At 43.3% G+C, this 26,659-nt stretch overlaps 1 protein-coding gene across 1 annotated transcript in view; it reads right to left on the bottom strand.

The window, feature by feature from the left end:
- Positions 1–12,062: 12,062 nt before the first annotated feature.
- Positions 12,063–26,659, bottom strand: part of RD3 (retinal degeneration 3, GUCY2D regulator) — a 31,184-nt gene continuing 16,587 nt past the window's right edge. Inside the window, exons 2-3 of the mRNA XM_030194647.1 lie at positions 19,481–19,790; positions 12,063–12,652 (exon numbers count right to left, since the gene is read on the bottom strand). Coding sequence (XP_030050507.1) covers positions 12,355–12,652; positions 19,481–19,776 — 594 coding nt within the window. The 5' untranslated portion in view covers positions 19,777–19,790 and the 3' untranslated portion in view covers positions 12,063–12,354. The remainder of the gene's footprint in view (positions 12,653–19,480; positions 19,791–26,659) is intronic.

Raw genomic sequence — 26,659 nt, 5'->3', positions numbered from 1 at the left:
GAGGTCACAAATACCTGAATGAGAACCTCTTATCAAACCGTGCTAGAGGTCCCTGGTGTGGCAATGCTGACAAAGCCCATTCACTGTGCATGGGCTTCATCGGCATTGCCACATGGGAACTACTAGTACGGCTTGATAAAAGAGGCCCTGAATCCCAAATAGTAGCAAGATTAATGCTACCAATCCCACGGACAGCAGTTTCTTTCCCCATGACTGTCTCAATAGCAGACTATGGACTTTTCCTCCAGGAACTCATCCACACCTTTTTTAAACCCAGATACACTAACTGCTGATTCACATCCACTTTTTTGATGATTCCCAGATCTACCTCTCCACATCAGAAATCTCAGCAGGAATCCAGGCCAGCCTACCTGGATGTCTCACCACCATCTGAAACTAAACATGACAAAGCTTCTTATCTTTCTCCCTAAACCAACCTCTCCTCTTCCCCCCATTCTCTGTTTCTATGGATAGCACTCTCATCCTCCCTGTCTCATCAGCTCATAACCTTGGGGTCATCTTCGACTCCTCTCCTTCTCTGCACATATAGACTGCTAAAACTTGCCTTTTCTTTCTCTAAAATAGCACCAAAATTCGCCCTTTCCTTTCTGAGCACACTACCAGAACCCTTATCACCTCTCGCTTAGACTATTGCAACTTGCTTCTCACAGGTCTCCTACTTAGCCATCTCTCCAATGTGTTCAAAATTCTGCCACACGACTTATATTCTGCCAGTGCCGCTATGCTCATATTAGCCTTCTGAAGTCACTTCACTGGCTCCCTATCCGTTTCCGCATACAGTTCAAACTCCTCTTATCAACTTACAAGCAGGGCCGCCGAGAGGGGGGCAGGGGGGACAAAATTCCCTGGGCCCGGCGCCGCAATCCCACCCACCCTCCGTCGTCGACTGTCTGCCACCAGGCCGGGCCCCCTGCGTTGAAATCAGTGCCTCTCACCTCCGTGTGAAAACACTGCAGGCAGCAGCAACAGCAGATGATCGCCTCCCTTCGGGCCTCCTTCCCTCCCTGTGTCCTGCCCTCGTCTGACATAACTTCCGTGAGGGCGGAACACAGGGAGGGAAGGAGGCCCGAAGGGAGGCGATCATCTGCTGCTGCCTGCAGCGCTTTCACACAGAGGTGGGAGGCACTGATTTCAATGCAGGGGGCCCGGCCCGGTGGAAGACGGAGGGGGAGCAGCAGCGACCGTTGGGGGGGGGGGGGTGGCTGGGGCGGGGCCCCGGGGACGGCCTTGCCCTGTCCCAGTCTCTCGGCAGCCCTGCTTAGAAGTGCATTCAATCTGCAGCTCCTCAGTACCTCTCTACTCTTCTCTCTCCCTACAGTCCTCCCCGGGAACTCCGTTCCCTGGGTAAATCTCTCTTATCTGCATCCTTCTCCTCCACTGCTAACTCCAGACTCCGTTCCTTTTATCTTGCTGCACCATAGGCCTGGCATAGACTCCCTGAGCCAGTATGTCAAGCTCCATCTCTGGCCGTCTTCAAATCTAGGCTGAAAGCCCACCTTTTTTCTGTTGCTTTTGCTTTTAACACCTAACCCTTACTCATTTGTTCAGTACCTGTATTTTATCATTCCCACCTTAGTAATTCCCTTATTTCTTATTTGTCCTGTTTGTCCTAATTAGATTGTAAGCTCTTTCAAGCAGGGACTGTCTCTTCATGTTCAAGTGTACAGCGCTGCATATGTCTTGTAGCGCTATAGAAATAAGTAGTAGCAGTAGTTTTATATATAATCCTGTTTATATGACAATTTAAAGAAAATCCCGACAATATTCAGTGCTATTTAACTGGCCAGAAACAGCAACAGCTGCTGACCAGTTAAAGAGCATTTTGATGCCTAACCGTTAATTCTCAGTGTGACATAACTGGTTATACACAAATGTCAATTTCTAGATGAAGTCTGAGGGGGCCCCTTTTACAGAACGGCAGTAAGCCCAACATGGGCTTACTGCTCGCTCTTTTGGGACCATTGCTGGCCCAAAGTGGGGGAAAAAGAAAACCCCAGGAAATGGCTTGCACGTCGATATCCCAGCAGTAATTGGGCATCGCCGCGTGCTGCCTGGTTACCGCCAGGTTAGCGCGGGAGCCCTTATCACCACCTCAATGGGTGACAGTAAGGGCTCCCCATTGCATGGCCATATGGTAAGAGTTCTCTTACCACATGGCCATGTGTGCCTGGGGTCTTTTTACCCACTATGGTAAAAAGGTCCATGGTGCACGGGAGAAATGGCCCCCACCGCCAACACAGGGCCCTTTTTCTCACAGCTTGGTAAAAGTGTCCTTCACTTTGGCTTAAGGATGTCTGCTGTAATAGTTTGGACAAATAGAAAAGGGGTGGGGGAGGAGGGAAGTACTGAAGGAAGGCTCATACTATCATAATGCAGTAGAAGTCAGAACAAAATTGTAGAGAGTTCTTGGGCTCAGGAATATTATCCCATGTTAGTGAGGTTGCATTATTGGAATTGGAAATCATAATCCAATCCAATAAACCCTGACCTCTGAACTGCTTGTATCCTTCCATTGTCCTTATAAAGGTTTGACCTACGGTATTTGGGGTCCCACCAGTAACTTATAGCCGGCTAAAAGTACCTGTTTTCCTCAGCTGGTGATACCCTTCATTTAGGCAAGCATAATATACAATCTTAAATCCATTCTACAAACAGTAATTTGGAAGCCTTTTTATCAGTTTGGTACAATAAAGATAACTATAAAAGAAAATAAAAAAATCAACTCATAGACAAGTGTTTTGCATTCTATGTTCCAGTTGAGTTCTGACTCTGTGCTGATGTAGGAAGAACTGAACACAAAACTTCAAGTATTTATTACCGTATTTATTTAAAACAAACAAAACACGAGGAGGTCACGTGGTACCATGGAAGAGAGCGGTCGCTGAAAAGCGGAGCTCCCACACTTCCAGGCTTACTTATCTGCAAAACAAGGCACCTGCTAAACACATTGCCAATATACCTACCTCGTGGCAAACCGGAAAGGAGAGCGAGTGAAACACGAACTCTTAATCATTTGTCTGTAGCGGAATGGCCTCCAGACCTCAGAAAAAAGAAAAGGAAAAGAGCAAGGCCACAGATTCTAAGATGGCGGATAGCCTGCCACTGCAAGGCTCCCCAATCTGTGCTGCTTGGACCGCTGAGATTACAGCCGAGGTGACAGCAGCGGTGGAGGCTGCACTAGATAAAAAATTGCAGGCTCTGTATGACAGAGCCGAAGCGGCACACGAAAGACTAGACGGCTTCCACCTAGATTTAGATCATCTTCAACAGCGAGTCAGTGATGTCGAGGATCGTATGCAGGAGATGGAGGAGCCTAGAGCAACAACGCAGAAGAAGCGTGGCGATGGCGAGGCATGCCTTTGCACAAGTATGCGCTGAATTATACGAACGTAAAATAAAGTTCTTTTTGCTTTACCCTGCTAAGCTGAGGATCTATCATGATGGCGGAGAAAAAAAGCTATGACACGGCAGAGGCAGCTAAAGACTTCTTGAAAACGCTTCCAGCTAGAGCAACGGAGTGAGGCAGCACATGGCAACTGATGGAATGGCGGGAGAACATATTTGTTGAGTTTACAAAAATGGACATTCTTCTGGAGGACCCCTAAGGCGACCTAAAGAAGGAAGATGTACGTCTGCAGAGATTTTGGGCGGCATACCGGATAAATACACAATACCTAATCTTACAGACACGGAGCTTGATGTTCTCGCCAGAGATAAAATAGTTGAAGTAATTCTCTATGTGGAGAAGGATTTGAGACAGGCTGCATAAGATGACGGAGCAGTACGGAGTGGTAAGAAATAAACCCTGCAGTAAAACAACAGCTGAGATGAACAGATGGTCTCAAATAGTAAACATGGAGATGGCAGATGACAGACTTTGCTTATGGACTCTGGAGATAAGGCACACTGTAAGATAGTTGATATTCTTGAAATCTTGTCTAGGGTATATATTGTTTGCATGGGGATTATGGGTAACACATGAGAGAGGCGTATTAAATGGGCATTTAGAGCATAAGGGGGTCTGTAATAGAAGTAAAGGGGAGGGTGGATGGAACTGACAGAGGAAGTAATCTTGGTTGAAATGAACATGACTAGGGGAGATGAAAGGTCACAGAGAACTAACCGAGGGAGGGGTAAGCTGGGATACCCCTTCCTTGACGAGGATTTATATATCTATGGAATTAAATCTAATGGGATTACCTAGATATAGATCAGATCAAGATAATATCGTGGAATGTGGGGGGAATTACATCCCCTATTAAGAGATCTAAGATTTTACAAGCATTGAACAGACATAAGGCGCACATAGCTATGCTTCAGGAGACGCACTTGGATGCAATGGAAAACAGGAAACTGGGTAGATGGTGGGTTGGTGACATGGTAGATAGCCCAACGTCAAACAAAAAAGCGGGGGTGACCATTTTATTTCGTAAAGGGATACATTGTGTGCTGCACCATAAAATAATAGACCCACAAGGGAGATATATTATTCAACATATCACACTATATAATAGACCAGTGTTACTGATCAATGTCTATGCCCCAAATCAATACGATAAAAAAATTCTTCCAGACTCTTATCAGGCACGTGCAAGGCTTTGAGCAAATGCCGGTGATAATAGGAGGAGATTTTAATCAGATCTTTGATCCAATGGTGGACAGCACCAGCTCCTCCCGGGTTGGACTATTCGAAAGGGGTGCCCCTGGGTGTGTTCGGAATTAGAGCTGTCGGACTCCTGGCATTTATTACATCCAGGGGAATGAGATTACACCCATATCTCTATGGGACGCAATCGCGCATAGATTATTTGCTAATATCACAACATATTACCACTCACTTGCAATGATCTGGGTAACCATGCAATGGGGTAGTGAATATACGAGATCTTTCCAGTGGAGATTCCCAAGAGCCTTATATTATGATCCCCAATTTCATATGATTATGAAAGACAGATGGAAAGAATATGGGAATTTAATAGAGAAAGCTTTCATTCAGACCCGGTACTTTTTTGGGAAGCTGCTAAAGCTGTATTACAGGGACACAAGGAGGCATATTTTCAAAGCACTTTGGGAGGCTAAGTTCCATAGGTTTCTATGGAACTTTGGGAGGCTAAGTGCTTTGAAAATGAGCCCCATAATATCCTACTCACCCTTGTCACCTCTCGTTTAGACTACTGCAATCTGCTTCTTGCTGGCCTCCCACTTAGTCACCTCTTCCCTCTCCAATCGGTTCAAAACTCTGCTGCCCGTCTCATCTTCCGCCAGGGCGCTTTACTCATACTACCCCTCTCCTCAAGACCCTTCACTGGCTCCCTATCCGTTTTCGCATCCTGTTCAAACTTCTTCTACTAACCTATAAATGTACTCACTCTGCTGCTCCCCAGTATCTCTCCACACTCGTCCTTCCCTACACTCCTTCCCCGTGCACTCCGTTCCATGGATAAATCCTTCTTATCTGTTCCCTTCTCCACTACTGCCAACTCCAGACTTCGCGCCTTCTGTCTCACTGCACCCTACGCCTGGAATAAACTTCCTGAGCCCCTACATCTTGCCCCATCCTTGGCCACCTTTAAATCTAGACTGAAAGCCCACCTCTTTAACATTGCTTTTGACTCGTAACCACTCGCCTCCACCTACCCTCCTCTCTTCCTTCCCATTCACATTAATTGATTTGATTTGCTTACTTTATTTACGGGTGATTTTTCGTGCCTATACGTCTAAAATGAGACTCCATAAGATGGGAGGAGTGGATTCACCTATATGCGAGTAGTGTAGAAAGGATCCATGCACTTTTTACCAGGCTCTATGGGAATGCCGGGAGATCCGATGGTTCTGGGCTAAAATATTTAGGTTTATGGGCTATGTGCTGAATAAACATATTCTACTGCGACCGGAATGCGCTCTACTGGGCCTGGACGCTGTGGCAGGGGCTGGTGCTGTTCACCATAATTTATTGATATATAAAGCATGTTTAATCGATAAGAAATGCATAATGGTCAATTGGGTTAAACGAGAGCCTCCTACGTATTGGCAATGGCGCAATAGATTCCATACCTTGTTGTTGATGAACTACGGGACACCTGCTTGAGATTTAAAAGACAAAGAGAACTATATCTGATTTGGAAAAGTTACATCCATGTGCTTGCGCCTCGAGCTCGCAGCTCTATCCTTAACCGGCTGGGGGACCCCCACATTCCAACATGATGTAGTCAATAATGTGGGGTAGTGGCATAAATCTCCTACATTCATGGACAGTTCCGGATGCAGGGTGGGAGGGCAGAGAAGAGGGGGAGAAGAAAAAGAATGTAATGCCTTAGCCCAGAATTGCTTTATAACCAACAGATCCAAAAACAGGGGTGGGGGGGAGGAGAACAAAATAAGGGAGGGAGGGAGGGGAGGGGGAAAACATTAAAATTATATTACCTTAACTTCATAGGTTGGATAGAGTTGAATTGATGACATGTTAAGTTTATTGTTTTTATTTGCAAACTGTATCTGTATTTGAAGATATTGTTCTGAATAAAAAGATTTAAACATAAAACAAACAAAACACTTTTATCATGCTTGTAATTTCCAACTCTGAGTGGGTTACAACAACACATTACTTAGGAACTCAATTATACTTCATGCTCCTGTATTGAATGTTTGTAAGACCAAAGCTACTTTAAGCTTCTTCCTGAAGACACAAAGGTTGACCATTTTTACCTAAAATTCAAATAAAGGCTCTTCCATAATCACAGACCTGCCACAGAAAAAGAGCACAACTGCAGCATACTTCCATGAAGGCACTTCAAAAAAAGTGTAACAGGCACACCGCTTGCTTAGTGTGTAGCAACTACTGAAAAGAAGAAGGCACTAGGCCCTGCAAAGTCTTAAAGACTACAGAAACTTCAGTACGATATGAAGTAAGTGACCAAAGTAACATCAAAGGACTAGGAGAAATGTGTTCAGACTCTTTCCAAAAACACTAGGACTAGGGGGCATGCAATGAAGCTACTAAGTGGTAAATTTAAAATAAACTGGAGAAAATATTTCTTCACTCAATGTAATCAATAGAAATCAATAGAAATAAAACAAAATAAAACATGGAAAATAAGATGATACCTTTTTTTATTGGACATAACTTAATACATTTCTTGAGTAGCTTTCGAAGGTTGCCCTTCTTAGTCAGATCGGAAATAAGCAAATGTTGGTAGATGACAGTATATATAAGTGAAACATCAAAGCATTCCAGTGACAGTCTAACAGGAAGAGGGACAGGGGGATATGCATGGAGACAGGAGGGTGACAAAGCAGTACAATTTTATGGTTTATAATGTACTAGAAAACCCAGATCTTTGTTAAGTCCTGTCTGGTGGGTGTCAAAATATTTAATCATTCTGACTTCAAAGGTCTTACGTTCCTGTATTGTTTTAAAGTTCCCTTTTAAGATTCTTACCATGAAGTCACTAGTACCTTTGCTGGCGGGGGGTCCCCAACCCACGCCAGCCTTAGTGTTCTTCGGCGCCAGTCTCCAATGCATTCGCTCACTTTGCTGATCTGTGGGAACGTGCAGGACGCCAGGACTCGCAGCACAAGTGAGCGAACGCGACAGAGTTCGGCGCTGAAGACGACTAAGGCACCTTGCGGCGGCGGTGGTGGCGGTCAAAAGTGGAGGGGGCCGGACTAAATCTGTGAGGGCTCATGCTCTCGTGGCCTCACCTAGCTATGCCTCTGGGTACAGGAGGTCATTTTAGAAGCATGTACACGTGCAATGGCAGGGACAAAGTTTTCACGTTTGGGGCAAACTATAAAAGTATGCATATATTTCTCATTCTATAATGGGACTACACATATACTTTCAGAAATTTCTACACTGGCTTTTGCACCTGCTCCGAGAAACCTGCAAGTGCCAGCTACCTGATCCTCGGGATCTGGGGTCAGCATGATTCAGGGGGCAGTTATGCTAACATCTGTGGTAAAAATTAAAAAGAAAGGTATTTTGTTTTGCTCCTCAGTTGGCTCCTCCTGTACATGTGGCTGTCAACTTCTAGAGAAGGGCAGCCAGAAAATGTTCATTTTGTATCGTTTCTCATGTTATTTCTAAGAAGGTTCATTTTATTCATTTTTGTTTGGCCACTTTTCATCACAGGAGCAAAGTTATTGAGTGTGCACTCTTACTGAAAGAGTATGCCCTATGCATGTGCGTACAGTGGTTTGTGTACGCAAAAAATAGGTGCCCTCTTTGCAAATAGCGTGTGCTCTCTTGAAGGAGTATGCACTATTATCAGCAAATGAAAACATTTGTTTTTTTTCTGCTCATTTTCATTTGAAAATGACGTGATATTTCATTTGACATTTTCCATATGGCTGCAAACGAATGCCCATCCCTACCAAGTACACATATGTAATATGAAATAGGCATTTCTGCATGTAAATGCTGGCCCTAAGTGATGCTGCTACTAATTGGGTTTCTGCCAGGTACTTGTGGCCTGAAAGCAGGATACTGGGCTAGATGGACCATTGGTCTGACCCAGTATGGCTGTTCTTATGTTCTGCATTTATAGGTTTTTAAACTGGATGCTCTGGTTGTGTGCTGGCAAATACACATGCAATCCTGCACATCCTTATTCGTATTTTACAAAAGGCTCCATGTTCAGCAGAGCCTTTTCTATAATACTTGGAAATTGTGAACATCTTAGCCTGGTTGTCTTAATTCCTACCTCAATGTCCAATGTAAAATGGGGCTTGCAATCAATTCAAAGGCCTGTGTGATTGATGGTATCAAACATAGAATACCAATCTAGGAATACCATTAAATAAGCTATATTGATGTTTATTGTCTTTTGAGGGTTGGGGATATAATGTTTATCTTACGGACCGTCTGAATTATTTGATTGTGTACACAGGACACATAGGTATACGGGGTTGGGAGGAGAGTGATGGGTTAGATATGGGGGTTTCTAAAAGCTGTATCACAAATTGAAGATGACTGGTATTATGATTTTTATTGTTTCTGGTTTCAATTATGTATTGCCATCAATTAAAAAAGATTTTAAACTAAATAAGCCATATTTCAGTTATCTAATCTCTTATACGGAGTCAAGCAACGAGACCAAAGAGAGTTTCTATCCTATGATGCGGGTGACATCTGCATTAGTGCTGTTCTAAAATAAACTGAAGCTGCAACAAAATTATTGTTGTACTAAGCTTTGCTAGTAGCGTTAGGCTTGAAATGGATTGATAACTGGCCAGATTCTCTCACCCACTCCCCTATGCTGTGAAAAGATTGTCCCTAAATGAAGGCGTGGAGTGGCAGTTACATCCCTATTTTACTGGGCAAACTGGATGAGTTATTATAGACTGGAATTATGTACTAACAAACATTTTCTTAGTTTATTTATGATTAAAGCTCTTTTTACATTGGAAAATAACATTGATAAAACTGTGCTTCACAGTTTCACTCCCTCTCTCACACTCTCCCTTTGAGACAAATTATCTTTCTATTAAGTCTATAAAAAGAGTTGTGAATACGATGGAGTGTTTTCACGACATGGTAGGACACATGGGACACCTGAGAGAGCCAATTAAGCTAAAAACAGTTGTGAAATCTTTAGTATAGCTCTGCATGGTGATGTGTTGGGCTATGCTGTCTGTGCAGCTGCTGTCTCTTAAGGGTAAAGGAGAAAGCAAAATAGAAATAACAAAGTCATAAATCTACGCAGGCTGCAAAGAACAAATCATAAAAAAACTCCAGACCGCCCAAAATACAGCAGCCAGGCTGATATTCAGCAAAACACGCTTCAAAAGTGCCAAACCCCTCCGAGAAAAGTTGCATTGGCTCCCAATCAAAGAACAGATCATCTTCAAAATCTGCACCTTAGTCCACAAAATCATGTACAGCGTAGTCCCAGGATACATGACAGACCTTATAGACTTACCAATAAGAAACAAAGTCAGATCATCCTACCTAAACCGACACTACCCAAATTGCAAAGGACTGAAATACAAAACAACTTACGCAGCCGGCTTCTCCTACATAAGCGCAAAACTATGGAATGGGCTCCCAAAAGCTGTGAAAACAATCCACGACCACTTGAACTTCAGGAAATCACTAAAAACCTACCTCTTCAAAAAGGCCTACTCCAATGACCCCACATAATCCTCTTCACCTACCAACACAGCATAACTATGATCGAACAGGACATCACGCAATCTTCATCCATTCCGACCCTCCACTTATACCTCATACGATCACTATACAACTTTGTATTTGTTATCCACCAACTGGGAAAACACCTTTGACGGTACTATGTAAGCCACATTGAGCCTGCAAATAGGTGGGAAAAATGTGGGGTACAAATGCAACAAATAAATAAAACGTATGGAGACAGACTTAAAGATCTCAATATGTATACTTTGGAAGAAAGGCAGGAGAGGGGAGATATGATAGAGACATTTGCATACCTACATGGCAGAAATGCACAGGAGGCAAGTCTCTTTCAATTGAAAGGAAGCTCTGGAATGAGGAGGCACAGGATGATGGTGAAAGGGGACAGACTCAGAAGTAACCTGAGGAAATACTTCTTCACGGAAAGAGTGATGAATTTGTGGAATGGACTCCTGGTGGAGGTGGTGAAGACAAAAAAAAACTATCTGAATTCAAGAAAACTTGGGACAAGTACATAGGATCTCTAAGGGAGTGAAAAGGAGAGTAGATGGCATGGATGGGCAAACTGGATAGGAATATGGTCTTTATCTACCTTCATTTTTCTATGTTTCAAGTTTCTATGTAAAAACAGAGTGCAAACACTGCTCAACTTGATGCAATACGAAAGTAAGTTCGTGCTAATCCTTTTTCTTGCAACTAGAAAAGTGTACTTAACACAATACAACATCTGAAGTGTCTTATTCCACTTTATAAATGCTCCAAAATTAAGAATATTTTCTACTTTTAATCCTATTGAACTGTTACACAGTAACATAGTAAATGTTAACAGATAAAGACTGGGACGATCTATCCAGTCTGCCCAACAAGATATCCAGAGTTGTATCTGGCACTCTTGTGCAGGTTCCACGTCTTAATGATTAAACCCTAGCATCATAAACTGGTAATTTGCTACCTTGCTAACCTTATAGAGGCAGTTATATATGATACAATCTTGGAACACGATACCACAATAGTGTTACTTTCAACCATAAGAATGTCTTTCCTTTCCCCACCACTGACCAGCATCACTTATTCACTAGTATCAGCTTAGTGAATAAATGATGCTAGTCTATGTGTTGACACTTCCAAGATGTGGAAGTGCCAACACATAGACATGTATGCGTGTCATTTTGGAAACGCTCATGTCTAAATGCTCCCAATTAAGTGTACAGCTCACAATTATTCAGCATAATCACTTTTTTCTTTTTGAGGGGGTGGGCAGAAGGAAACCCTCGGGGATTAAAGGACAGACCTCTCCTAATCTCTCTTGTACAGCGCTTCCCAAAATGAGCAGTTTTCAGTGCCGTAGCGAGGGTGGCTGACACCCGGGGCGGTTCGTCGCTGCACACCCCCCCCCCCCCCGGGTGCAGCACGGTGCACCCCCCCCCCGGAGCGCATTTTTACCACTAGAGTAGGAAAGGGGGCGGGCGGGATGGCCGGTCCACCCCGAGTGCACGTCGCTGGGAGCTGCGTCGGCTCTGCTGGTTCCCTGCTCTCTCTGCCCCGGAACAGGAAGTAACCTGTTCCGGGGCAGAGAGAGCAGGGAACCAGCGGAGTCGACACCCCCCCAGCGGCGTGCACCCGGGGTGGACCCCCCCCCCCCCCCTTCGCCGCTGGCAGTTTTACAAAACATATACAGTATGTACCAGGGTGAAGCTGTAGATCCCAATGTTGACCATCAAAGAGGTGCATTCTCCTTCTGAAATGGGGAATACAAATATTAGTTGTTGGTCCCAGCCCAGTCCCACCCAAACCCTGTCCCCCTTGCCATATGCATATATTGCACATTTACCAAGGCCGGATTAAGACCCAACGATGCCCTAAGCACAGCCCAATAATGGTAGCCTTTGGTCCTTCCATTGCTTAACTGATAAGACATTAATGATATTTCTCAACACTTACTGAGTCTTACTGTATGAAACAAAACAAAAATCCATATTTATAATGACAGCAGTGAAAGAGTTAAGGGCATGATAGCTAGGTGCCCTAAAAGCATGTGTTTATTTTGCTTAATGGTTAATCCAGGGCTGAGATTTGCATGTACATCCCAGCTTTCTAAAACTGGTTTTCAACTTTTAACTCTATACACATATAAATGCCAGCAGGACTTCTAAAATAAGGGCTCAGAGATACATTTTTTAAGGTCAGCAATCTTTGGTAGTCCGAAATTCAGGCATACTCCATACTCTCTGGGTAGACTCAGCACTACGTTCAATATCCTCAGAAATGGTCTTAATATCACTGATAAACGGATAAATCCTGACACGGGATTTGATTGTTGTCAAGGATAGGCTGACTGCCCGTTTCGTGCTCCATTGACTTGTGAGCTTTCTTGATTCTTCCTCCTCTTTCAGTCTTTCATTGGCTTCTTGTAGGACTGTTCGGAAGAGCTGGGGTATCTCTTGCACTTCTGGATCATATTCTGCTAATAGTTTCCTAAACCTGAAAAATTTGCAGTAAATAAACGCATTACAATTATACTTTTCTTTCCTTGCAGTAACATTAACAAAAGCTGATTGGTGGAGACTAATTAGGATATGTGAATTCTAGGCAAACTCAAGCCAGTGAAAATCCAAACCTCAAAAATTGCAAGTATCTTATAAAAAGCAAAATTTTCACTCTATTAAAGTTGCTTGCTAGTTCTCCTCGTCTTCATTTAGTTTCAGTGCCAACAAAACATCCACTAATTCTCGTTTAAATGTGATAGTTTTAACCTTCTTGTTTGAAACTTTGCATTATTCCCCTGATTCTATAAAAGTCGTCAAAAATTGTGCACGCAAATTTAGGCATGTCACCAATTTGAGCATGCAAATTAATAGGATAATGAGCCAATTATTGGCACTAATTAGATTTAATTGGGACTTACTGCGTAAAGTTAGGCATGGGATCCGCGCCTAAAATTTACGCGTGGCCCGAAAAAGGGGGCGTGGCTTTGAGTTACATGCGTAACTGTACAATAACAGTGCTCTGCATGTAAATTTAGGTGCAGACATTTGCACCACATTTTCGTCGGTGCAAATGGCCACCTAAATTTATGTGTGACCTCTCTGCTTAAGCGTTAATACTATGTGAAGACAGAGACATTGAAGACACCAAGAATGGGTGTCTTTCCCAGAGATCATCCGATTGCACCAGGTACAGCACTTAAAGCCACTGGGAACCTTCATGGACATGGAAGGAAAAACTTCCTCAGCTAAATTAAACAAAGCGATGGTGCCTGAAAAAGGGCCAACACACAGCGAAAAAACAGAAGGGAAACATCCTGGCTGAAGTCAAGGCCTAAAAGCGTACGAATGACGATGCAAAAGAAAGGAAACTTAAAACCGGGCAAAATAAACTAAAAATATAGAGGAAAAATCAAATGAAGGGGGTTCCACAATCAGGAACACAATTAAGGATGAAAAAAAATCACCAAAAGGCATAAAATCGCTCTTTTGGACTAAGTGAAGTGAGGCGGTAAAAAAACATGGTAGAAAAAGAACTGAGGAAACTGCGTTCTCACGGCAGGTGGGAAGGCACTCACACATGCGCGGTGGAGCGTGTCTCGCACTCAAGAAAGCTCTACTTATGCTTTTCATAAGTCCCGGACCGGGCGACGCAGGTCAGTGTCACCCACTTGTGAGAATCTCTAAGACTGCTTGTCCTTGGAGAATAGAGAGATACTCACATGGTGGGGGGGGGGGGGGAGGAGAGAGGAAGGGAGAGATACCAGATCTGAACAGGGGAAGGAAATGAAATGCTGGACTTGCCAGAGGGGAGAGTAAGAGAGACTAGACCCGGGAGGAAGGGAAGAGATGCTGGACCTTGGGAGAAATAGAGTAAAGGAAAAAAAAAAAAAAAAGAGAGAGACCTAGACCAAATAGGGAGAAAGAAAGGGGAAGAGATACTGGACGGGAGGCATTGGAGAGGAGAGAGAGCAACTGGACTGGAGGATAGACCAATGGAGGGAGGGAGACAGAGATGATAGGCCATTGGGGGGGGGGGGTGGGTTCAGGATGACAGAGGGCGAGAGGCAGGAAGGAGAGAGGGATAGATGCTGGCCCAGGGTGAAGGTGCAGGAGGAAGGGAATAGAAAGGGGAGAAATTGAGCATGGAAAAGGACAGGGACTCAGAGAAGGGTTGATGGACATGAAAGTAGCATAATTTCAGGGACACAGAGGGGTGATGCTGGACAGAGTAAGATAAGAGAACAATGAGTGATGCTTAATATGGGGGGAGGTTAGGGACGCTGAGGGAACAGATGCTGGACAGGACTGATAAAGGACACAGAGGGAAGGTGGATGGTAGACAGAGGAATGTCAAAAGGACAAGACATCCTGGAAAGAGAGTTTAAAAAATAGAGAAAAGCAGAAAACAGACACTGTGACCAAAACAATGCTCAAACAACAAAGGTAGAAAAAATACTTTTTCTGAATTTATTAATTGTAATATGTCAGCTTTGGGAAATGCGCATCTATGATATCTTGCCTTTCAGTTTCTATTTCTATTACTATAACAGGTTTTCTATACAGGTCTGCAATGTGATTGCTTTTTGCAGAGTTCATTTACTGAAGCTTTGAAGGGTTCCCCCCCCCACCCACCCACCCACCTCGATCCCCACTACCATAGGAGAGATGGTGTTATAGGGGGCCCATCTTAATTTTTCCATCCATGGCCCATTCTTAGCTACGCCACTGGTAGTCAGTAACCAGTCAAATCATTTTTTTCCTGTAGCCTGTCTCAGAAAGGGCTATGGTAATCCTTCAAGTGGTGTTGTGTATACTTGCAGTTTTTTTTCCACGATTAACTCTGCAAATTTTCAACCTGATCAGTTGTTTGATCAATTTTAACCCCCCTCCCCCCCCCCCCAAAAAAAATCAATCAGGATCATACACACACATTTACCTCCTCCTCTGACTCAATTAATCTGCTGAAAGAAAGGTTGGCTTATCTGATAGCAAGTTTCTAAAATGTACTTCCTTACACACTCCGTTTAAGATCTCTCTGATCAGTGCTATGTGTAATTCAACCAAGCTCAAATCCAGAACCTCTAGGGTAGCATTTTCTGAAGTGCCACCCCTTCCACATGCAGGGCCCAAGAGACAGGCAGAGCTCCGGAGTCTCAATGCGTGGATGAGACAATGGTGCCGGGGGGAGGGTTTTAGATTTGTTAGGAACTGGGCAACATTCTGGGGAAGGGGGAGCCTATTCCAGAAAGGATGGGCTCCACCTTAACCAGGGTGGGACCAGGCTGCTGGCATCGGCATTTAAAAAGGAGATAGAGCAGCTTTTAAACTAGAAATTGGGGAAAGGCCAACAGTCGCTCAAAAGCACATGGTTCAGGATAAGGTTTCTTTCAAAGATATCACCAAAACAGGGAAGATAGGCTAACCTGATAGTGAGGTTGCAAAAGAGACCATAGTAGATCAGGTGTCCTTAAATAAAATTCAGACAAAAGATTGCAAATTAATACTGTCAAGTACTGAGCATGATGTAAATAGGAACAAACAAACATAATTTGAAATGTCTATATGCGAATGCCAGGAGCCTAAGAAATAAGATGGGAGAGTTAGAATATATTGCACTAAATGAAAAATTAGATATAATAGGCATCTCTGAGACCTGGTGGAAGGAGGATAACCAGTGGGACACTGTCATACCGGGGTATAAATTATATTGTAGTGATAGGGTGGATCGAATTGGTGGAGGGGTAGCATTGTATATTAAGGAAAGCCTTGAATCAAAGAGACTGAAAATTCTGCGGGAAACAAAAAAACACATCTTGGAATCCCTGTGGATTGAAATTCCATGTGTAAAGGGGAAAACAATAGTGATAGGAGTGTACTACCGTCCGCCTGGCCAGGATGAACAGACGGATGCAGAAATGTTAAAGGAAATTAGGGACGCAAACAAACTGGGCAACATGATAATAATGGGTGATTTCAATTACTCCAATATCGACAGGTAAATGTAACATCAGGGCATGCTAGGGAGGTAAAATTCTTTGACGAAATCAAGGACTGCTTTATGGAGCCGCTGGTACAGGAGCCGACGAGAGAAGGAAAAATTCTAGACCTAGTCCTTAGTGGAGCGCATGAACTTTTGCGGGAGGTAATGGTGCTGGGGCCGCTTGGTAACAGTGATCATAATATGATCAGATTTGATATTAGCTTTCAAGTAAGTATACATAGGAAATCAAATACGTTAGCGTTAAACTTTAAAAAAAAAGGAGACTATGACAAAATGAGAACAGTGAAAAAAAACCCCAAAAACTTAGAAGAGCGGCTGCGAGGGTCAAAAATATACATCAGGTATGGATGCTGTTCAAAAACACTATCCTGGAAGCCCAGGCCAAATATATCCCACATATTAAAAAAGGAGGATGGAAGACCACGGTTAAAAAGTGAGGTGAAGGAAGCTATTAGAGGTAAAAGAAAATCCTTCAGAAAATGGAAGGAGGAACTGACTGAAAATAAGAAACAGCATAAGGAATGTCAAGTCAAATGCAAAGTGCTGATAAGGAAGGCTAAGAGAGACTTCGAAAAAAAGATTGCGTTGGAGGCAAAAACACAGTAAAAAATTTTTTAGGTATATTAAAAGCAGGAAGCCAGCAAAAGAATTGGTTGGACCGCTAGACGACCGAGGGGTAAAAGGGGCGATCAGGGACGACAAAGCCGTAGCAGAGAGATTAAATGAATTCTTTGCGTCAGTCTTCACCACGGAAGATTTGGGAGAAATACCAGTGCCAGAAATAGTATTCGCTGCTGATGAGTCGGAGAAACTGAATGAATTCTCTATAAACCTGGAGGATGTAATGAGGCAGTTCTACAAATTGAAGAGTAGCAAATATCCTGGACCGGATGGTATTCATCCCAGAGTACGGATAGAACTGAAAAATGAACTTGCGGAGCTATTATTAGTAATAATAAATAATATGTAATTTATCCTTAAAATCGAGCGTGGTACCGGAAGATTGGAGGGTGGCCAATGTAATGCCGATTTTTTTTAATGGTTCCAGAGAATATCCGGGAAATTATTGACCGGTGAGTCTGACGTCGGTGCCGGGCAAAATGGTAAACACTATTATAAAGAACAAAATTACACAGCATATTCAAAAGCATGGACTAATGAGACAAAGCCAACATGGATTTAGTGAAGGGAAATCTTGCCTCACCAATCTATTACATTTCTTTGAAGGGGTGAACAAACATGTGGATAAAGGTGAGCCGGTTGATATTGTGTATCTGGATTTTCAGAAGGTGTTTGACAAAGTATCTCATGAAAGACTCCAGAGGAAATTGGAGAGTCATGGGATAGGAGGTACTGTCCTATTGTGGATTAAAAACTGGTTAAAGGATAGAAAACAGAGTAAGGTTAAATGGTCAGTATTCTCAATGGAAAAGGGTAGTTAGTGGGGTTCCCCAGGGGTCTGTGCTGGGAACGCTGCTTTTTATCATATTTATAAATGACCTAGAGATGGGAGTAACTAGTGAGGTAATTAAATTTGCTGACGACACAAAGTTATTCAAAGTTGTTAAATCGCGGGAGGAATGTGAAAAATTACAAAAGGACCTTATGAGACTGGGAGACTGGGCATCTAAATGGCAGATGACGTTTAATGTGAGCAAGTGCAGTTTTTTCTGTACTTCTATTATTTATAGTTTTACCTATACCATGCTTATAGATGGGATCTAATCAGGAATTTGGCCTTAGGTACCATGTCTCACCATGATCTTCCGTCATCTCTTACAGCATAAACAATTTAATTTGCTTTCCTAAGATTCCTAATATACAACCACATGAGCCACTGCTATTTCAACCATGTTAGCTTTGGTGGCTTCTTAAAGCTTTCTGTTTATATTGTTTGGATGTGGTCAACTAGATTGAGATAAATGAGATTAGACTTTAATACAGCTCCATACCACTGAGAAGATAAAGTGTCACATGCTTTTCCGAAGGCTTGTGTACATCCAAGCTTGATGACTAAACTCATACTGACCTGATTCACCTTGAGATTTATACGACAAAAAACTCCAACCAGACAGACAGTATAACCAAAGACACCTCTAAAATTAGTGGGTCTTCCTTGCAGAAATACATAAGTATTGCCATACTGGGACATTCTATTTGCTTTCTTAGCCGCAGCAGCACACTGAGCAGAAGGTTTCAACGTATCATCAACGACAACACCTAGATCCCTTTCTTGGTCGGTGACTCCTAACGTGGAACCTTGCATGACGTAGCTATAATTCGGGTTCCTCTTTCCCACATGCTTCACTTTGCACTTGCTCACATTAAACGTCATCTGCCGTTTAGACGCCCAGTCTCACAGTAACGTAAGGTCCTCTTGTAATTTTTCACAATCCTCCCGCGATTTAACGACTTTGAATAACTTTGTGTCATCCTCAAATTTAATTACCTCATTAGTTACTCCTATCTCTAGGTCATTTATAAATATGTATAAACATTGTATCAAGAATGAAAACAGGCAGCCTAAATGGACCCAATGGTCTTTAACTGCCAAGATGTTCTATGTTTCTATGTGAAATTTTAAAGAGTCAAGGAAGAAAGAATAGAAGCCAACATACAGAGAATGACAGTAGGGATGCACCAGGAATTACAAGAAGGATGTGGTAATCTGAATGGAGCAGTGATACAGTGGCATTAGGTTTCAGATAAGGCTGGGGGTAACTCAGAGCCACCATGGTTTCAATCCTACCATCAATGAGCATAGGGTGGATGGATATTTGGATAATAGCTGTGCTGGGTTTGGTAGCTGTCTAGGTTATTATGAAGCTTAGTGGTGAGATGTGGGAGAGGGTTACGTATAGGGCTTGTGAGAACCAAGGAGAGATAACAATCCTTAATATGTTCTACCAGTGGAGATGGTGAAAGCCAGCACTATGAAGAGCTTAAAACATTCTTGGGACAGGTATAGAGGGTGGTGGTAAGAAAAGCTGAGTAAAAGATAGGTTGGGGGAGAAGGTATTGATTTAAGTGTATACATTTTGTTATGCTCATGTATCCAAAGTGGTAGAAAAGCAGAGTAAAAGATAGGTTGGGGGAGAAGGCATTGATTTAAGTGTATACATTTTGTTATGCTCATGTATCCAAAGTGGTAGAAAAGCAGAAAGGGATATAACTTTGAAAACTTCACTGACCACTTGGGCCTCATCTGTTAATATCTATCATGCTATTATGTTACATTCCAACAACAGGGGGGGTGGGGTTACCTTTTCCTTTACAATCACATGCAAGAAGAACCAATAAAATGACATCTCTGGTTGTTACCTTAGTATGACAGATCCACAATGAGATGGGGGAATTTTGGAACAGGAATCCTCCAGCTGTAACCTGTCCCCAGGGTTGATCTCATAACTGTGCTTTGGATAGCTGACCAGCCAGCTGTAGTCCACACCAGTCTTTATTTTGCGGTACTCATTTTCCTTCTCTCGATGCTGCTTTTCTGCTTGCTTCATCTGCCAGCTGAGCTCCGTCATAAGAGTTTCCGTCACCATGTCCACTGGGTTCTTTTGAGACAACCGGCAATGAGGCTCATTCCATCGGAACCAGGAACCAAGTGACATCGCTTTCCTGGTCTCTGTTTTAAAAAAAAAAAAAAAAACCACATTTTAAAAATTAGTAATTTTTCTATTTCATCTTAAAATCTGTAGTGTTTTGCATTAATTTATGCTCCATCTTTCTCCCCTGCCATATCACCTAGCTACATACAAGTACTATAATGTACAGACTTTAGTGGTAATGAGAACAGAATGTATCTTTATATTTTTGGTGCAAATTTAGCTGCCAGCTATTACTGGTTGCTATTAGACAAGCTCTCCTCTTCCGCAGAGGCAGTGCCAGTTCCTTCAGCTGCCCTGACTCAAGTTCCAAACCCATACTTCGTACTTTGACTCAGTGAAGAATCCCCTAAGCCAAACTCAAACAAATGAAACACATCCCTGTGTCATAAAGCTTGTCACTTATTTAAAGGGATACCATCAGAGTCATTAACTATTTAAAGTCCTAAGGGAGTAGGGATGCTTAAAATAATATAGGGTTAGATTCAAGAAAGGGCGCCAAAAGTCAGTTGCAAAAATATTGAGAACTAAGCAAGTATTCTATAACGGCAAAGCTGGGCATTGATGCGGTCACAGAATACTAGCGAAAGTCAGTATTTGAGCGCCAAACTTTAGGCACGAACAAAGGCTGGTGTAAATGCTCAGTCCTGAATTGCTCATGCCCCTCCCATGTTAATGCCCCCTTTTCAGCTACGCACTATGACAAAGATAATTATAGAATTTAGGAACTAGCTGCCTGATATTCAGTCGGCAGCGGTTAGCATTTTTTTTTTTTACACCATTGTCGGATGAATTAGCCCCCAATATTCAGTGCTGAGCCATGTCTGGGCACTGGTACTGAATACTATATGGATGGGCAGGCTGCTGGAGCTTATGTGGGCCTGCCCGATATTCAGCCAGGGCCCCCATAAAACAGTTATGCGGGCCTAGGCTAAATATCATGGCAGGACCTTTATAACTCTTTTCCCTCTAATTCTGATCCACTGAGCCCCCTCCCGCCCACCAACAAAACCCCTTCCCTATGACCATCAACACCCCTCTTCTCCCTCCCCAAATGAGCCCCCCCCAACCCCCTCTGAAGTTTATGTAGGTCCCCTAGGCAACCTGTCTCCCTGGTGATCCAGCGGGGGTCGTTAGGAGCTGGAGCGCAGCCCCCCTAGTTCCTGCCCCGTGTTGCGGCTATCCAAAATGGCTGCTGTGACCTCTTGCAGCAGCTTGCAGTACTTTGAAAACAATATAATAATTAGCTGCTAATTGGCATTAACTACCAATTATCAGCTATAATTGGTGTTGATTGTCACAGGCTGGGAGACGGGGAGGGTAGGAGGGGGCTCAAGGGACCACTGTTTACAAAAAAAAAAAAAAAAAGATGCGGATGCCAGTTCAATATTCAGTGTCAGCACCCGCATAACCCCAGGCTCCTCCCTGGTGCCGTCCCTTGTACTATTCCCTGACATGCTCACTTTTTCCGATGAGTGGTCAGAGACAATATTCAGTGGCAATGACTGGTTTAAGGCTGCTGAATATCAGCGGTTGGGTGGCTCAGAGCGAGTTAAGAGGGCCGGGGTCTCTCCTGCTCATTTAACTCACCAGTTAAAATGGTAAAAATATTGCTTTAGCTGTTAACGCCCAAAGTTAACTGGCTAAAACATTCTGAATATCAACCCCATCATTTAAAGAAGAAATTTAATGATGTGCACTGCCACCAGCTAAAGCAATACTTTTAACATTTACAGCCTGGTGAACAAACAACTTGATGTTCAGCAAAAAGTTGTCTGTTTAAAAACAGGTTGAGTAGGCTGTGTGGAAGAGGTGGGTTTTCACATTACATTGCTAGCAGCAATATGCAGCCACTATCCAATTAAAATGCAGCCAATATCCACAGCTATCGCAGGCCTATGATATACAGATAAGTTGTCTAGATATCTCTAGGGTGCAATGGTCAGTGATTATATGAGATATCCAAATTTATTAGAAAAATCTGCTTTAAGACATTTGGATAACTTTTCCAGATATCTTTAGGCAGATTACACCTGGCTAAATATTGGTCCCAAACAAGTCAGGCTGTTTGTCATCTTGTTTTACGTAAAACTCTTTGCTATGCTCTCAGACTGATCTCGTGTTGGTAGTAGATAAACGGGTGGCACTTTTTCTAACAAAACTATATCATTCATATAGGCAACATAGTTGATTGGACTCATCCCAAGGACCTATATAAATCTGCAAATTAATGTGGGGGATAACTCCCCCTCCCAGCCATAATATCTTCAGTGTCTCGTACTTTAGTTTATTTTCAGTCTGCAATACTGGCTTGTAATGTCATCAGATTGCACTGAACTCTGTTCCTGAAAGAACTTTGCTTTCATTACATCATTTAAAAGACTCTTGGTTGTAATCCTGACACTGTCTATACAGTGACACATTTGGCTCAAGGCATGCAGTAACCTTAGGTAAGGACATTTTGCTTATTCAGCCCCAGACTGCTTGGAGTATCAGGAATTGAGGGGATATCCAGATGATGTCAAAAAACATACTTGTGGTTTACCATATCTATAACAATCAGGCATGGACCAATTAAATATCAAGATGTTATCGTGATTTCAAGGACACTTCCAATAAGATTTTGTATTTTAAAAAATGCACCTGCATAAGGCACAGGGCAGCACTCATCAAGAACAACAACACTACATCACAAGGACCAAGATCATCAACAACAGAAACTTCCTACAACCTGCCTTCGGTGCCACCTGTCTGAATGAAGAGACAACCCAATACCAACAGACTGAGGTTGTATTCTCTGGGTTCTTAGGTGGCTTCTGCCCATAGGGGATGTGTGTAATTCTATCTAACTTCTGTAACTTTTATCATTCTGTATATTTGTGTGAGGAACTTTTAAATTCTAAGCTTACCTTTGTTACACTTTAGTGGAGGAGTGGCCTAGTGGTTAGGGTCGTGGACTTTGGTCTGGGGAACTGAGGAACTGAGTTCAATTCTCACTTCAGGCACAGGCAGCTCCTTGTGACTCTGGGCAAGTCACTTAACCCTCCATTGCCCCAGGTACAAATAAGTACCTGTATACAATATGTAAGCCACATTGAGCCTGCCATGAGTGGGAAAGCACGGGGTACATATGTAACAAAAATAAAATAAACCATTTTCTATTTGTTATGTATGGTTCTTGTAGTTTATAAGAGGAAATTATAAACTCTGGAACCTCTATTATTATTAAATGTATTTCTCCAAGATTCAATGCCATTATTTAAACATCCATGTCCTACATACTGGTCAGTGTGTGAACTGTTCTATCTTTACAGTAACATAATGAAAAAGAGAAATACATATATCATTTACTATAATACTTTGGAAGCAAGAACCTCCACAAAGAACTCACTGCACCTACTTTCCGTAAAATGCAAACGCATATCTGTGCATATCCACATCATTGGGGACCCTTTAGTTTTTACCAGGACACTCTGAAAATTTGCACAAATCACTGGACCTCAGGAGAAACCCCATAAAGCTCAAGAGAAGGAACCTTTTTTTTTTTTTTACTCACTTCCCTTTAATCAGACGATAGAAGCCCCTCTATTAGATGACAGAAAATTATTCAAAGCTGCAGATTATTTGGAGTTACTGTGGGACTGGGTGTCTAAATGTGAGAACATTTAATGTGTATAAAGTGATGCACATAGGGAAAATAATGTTAGCTACAGTGTAAGTAAATGATGCTGAACTCCATATTAAGCCTCCTGACCAACAAAAAGAATCGTGGTCTCATTATGCATAATATGTTGAAATCCTCAGCTCTGTGTAGAGCAACAGTCAAAAAAATATTATTAATTATTCAGAAAGGAATGGAGAACAAAATAGAGAATACTGTAATATTATTAAGTGCAGGGGCCAAGATGGTATCAAGAGCAGACATTTCTGTGAGTTCTGAGAGGCCTCCAAGCATACTGACCTTGTTGTGTGCATCCCAGTCATTGAATGGAGAAATGGAAGGGAAAATCCAGGGTTTTCCCCTCAGACCTTTGTGTAAGCTCCACTATAAGGCAGCACACCTTAGAGACCTACCCTTTGGAAGGGGCAGCTTTGGTTTTGGCCAAGCCCAGGGTGTCAGGCAACAATATGGAAGGGGCGTTGTTGAGCCCATTGGAACAGCTGAACCCTCTGCAACGTGGAAGTGCAGCCTACAGTTTGAGATGCCAAGATGGTGGGTCCGAAACTTTGCAGACACTGAGCTTGTGTTTGGAGGAGTCTCCTGAGGCTTCATCCTCTGCAGTTATGACTGACTCAAGGTAGGCAAATATAGAGCTGCTGACATTGCTGATTTTTGCAGATGGAGGTTTTTTTTTTAGTGAACTGCAATCTGGACTATATGGGACTTCACAACCAGCTATAGTCATGATGGACATGCTATAGGGAAGTCATTCAGGGGGGCGAGTTCCTCTCTTTCTAAAATTGTGGAGAAGCTTGTCGATGACCTCAGGGATTGGCAGGCCAGGTGCAAATGTTGGAACAATATACCACCAGATTTGAATCATGGAGACTAGATTATCTGGACTGCAGTGTGGCACTGATTAAGGAAATAGATTTTCTTAATTGTAAAATGGAATGCATGAGAAATCAATTGAGGAAAAATAATTTGTGATTCCTAAACTTTCCTAAGTCCCCTTTGGTGACTCCAATCGATATGGTCTAAAAATATTTTATAGAAAACTTCGATATGGCTCCTGATAACCTTCCCCCTCTTGTGAGAGCTTATAAAGGGTGATGGGCCTTAGACAATCTCAGGCTTACCGATTATTGAACAGCAAGCTTCTTTGGTAGATTAAACAGATCAAGAGAGAATTTGGGTTGTTATAATTGGAGGGTTCTGGCCAACATGACTAATGTGGGGCATCTAATAATCTTGCAATATGGGTGCTTGCATAGATTCCCAGTGCTATTACTCTACGCAATAGGATTTTAATTTTGTCTGACCTCAGTAACCACTGAGGGCTTTTGGACATTCTAACCTCTTCTAGAAAGAGGGAGTAGCTAGTATTACCATATAAAAATCAGAGGGAGGAAACAGTATTAGTGGGGAAACTCCTCTGAATATAAAACTGCCGTCTTGTATTAAACTAACAGTCCTTTGTTTTAACACCTTCCTGGCCATGGATCATATGCATTAGGAAAAAGCCCTTCAAGCCCGAGCCTTCTAGACCAGAAAGTCTACAGACTAGACGATGTGCTACTCAAGCTGGTTTACTAAAGACAGGGAGTGATCCAGGAGTTTATAGGTGGCAGTAGTTGTTTAAGAAACTGGCCTATTGCTTGTATGAAGATATGGGGAACCCTTTGCATCCCTCCTGAGACCCTGAGGAGAGAGGGTGACTGGCCTATATGTGTATTTCCTCCAGTAAGGTAACCTGGATTTTATCCCATCTACTGGTAATCACTGTTCCCTCTAAGCTGAGTGGGAGTCCTCTAACTGCACTGCTGCTAGGAGGGGGTGGTGCTTCAATTGTGTGTTTTGAATCTCTAGAGACAGGCAGGTTCCCTGGGGTCCTGCAGAGCTTGCCTGTTTCTCACTATTGACAACACCATAGTGAAACAGCACCCCCCTCCCCACTGGCAGGACTGCAGGTGGAGGACTCCTGTCAGATTAGAGGGAACAGTGCTGGTGATCCATTAATATCCATGGGGGTGAGGGAGAAATTTTACCATCTAAAATCACAGTGTCCCCGAGGAGCCAATATCAGCCCAGAGAAACCTGCCTTAAAGATCTACAACAGAGCCTCACCGCGAGCAAGCACTTGTGCTCCAAAAATCGCATCCTGCTTCGCTGCAACATCCAGCCTGTAACGTCGGACAAAAGAGAGCTGAGAAGCCCAAGTAGCCGCACTACAGATCTCTTGAAGAGAGAGTGCACCCGTTTCAGCCCACGAGGAGGAAATCACTCTCATGGAATGCGCCTTAAACGCTTCAGGCAGAGACCATCCTAAAAGCAGATACGCAGAAAAAATGACTTCTTTGAGCCAACGGGCTATAGTGGCCTTAGACGCCGGCCCCCCGGTGATCAGAAGTCCTAAAGTCATTTGACATCTGTAGATACTGCAACAGCGCCCTGTGGACATCCAGAAGATGTAACTGCCCAAAGGAGTCTGGGAACTCTTCCCTAGAAAAGAAAGGAAGAAAAATGGGCTGGTTCAGGTGAAACGCTGAAACCACTTTAGGCAGGAAGGAAGGCACTGTATGTACCCTTACTCCGGACTCCGAGAATTGCAGAAAAGGGTCCCAACAGGACAGCACCTGCAGTTCAGACACATGTCTAGCCGATGTCATGGCCACCAAAAAGACTGTCTTGAGTCACATCCTTCTCAGAAGCTCGCCGAAGTGGCTCGAACGGCGAACACTGAAGAGCCTTCAACACCAGCCCCAGGTTCCAGGCCGGACACGGCAACCGGACAGAAGGACGGAGCCGAAGCACCCCTCTGAGAAATCGGGCAATGTCCAGATGAGCAGCAAGGGACAAGCCAGCGACTTTCCCTCTATAGCATGATAATGCTGCCACTTGCACCCGCAGGGAATTGTAAGCCAGGCCTTTATGTAAGCCCTCCTGCAAAAAGTCCAGCACTGTCGAGACTGTGGCCCGCGTGGGTGTGATCGCCTTTGAAACACCCCACGCCCCAAACTTGCGCCAGATCCGAGCATAAGCTGCAGAGGTGGACCACTTGCGGACCTGCAAAAGAGTGGAGATGACCTTGTAAGAGTAGCCCTTGTCTCTCAATTGCGCCCTCTCAATAGCCAGGCCATAAGACCAAATCGGCAGGGATCCTCCATAGACACTGGACCCTGAACCAACAGGTTCGGCACCAGGGGCAAGTGCACAGGAGCGTCCATC

This window comes from Microcaecilia unicolor, chromosome 3 (assembly GCF_901765095.1).
Source record: "Microcaecilia unicolor chromosome 3, aMicUni1.1, whole genome shotgun sequence".
Classification (NCBI taxonomy): domain Eukaryota; kingdom Metazoa; phylum Chordata; class Amphibia; order Gymnophiona; family Siphonopidae; genus Microcaecilia; species Microcaecilia unicolor.
The sequence above is the reverse complement of the archived record's forward strand: the minus strand, read 5'-3'. Positions and strand labels throughout refer to the sequence as shown.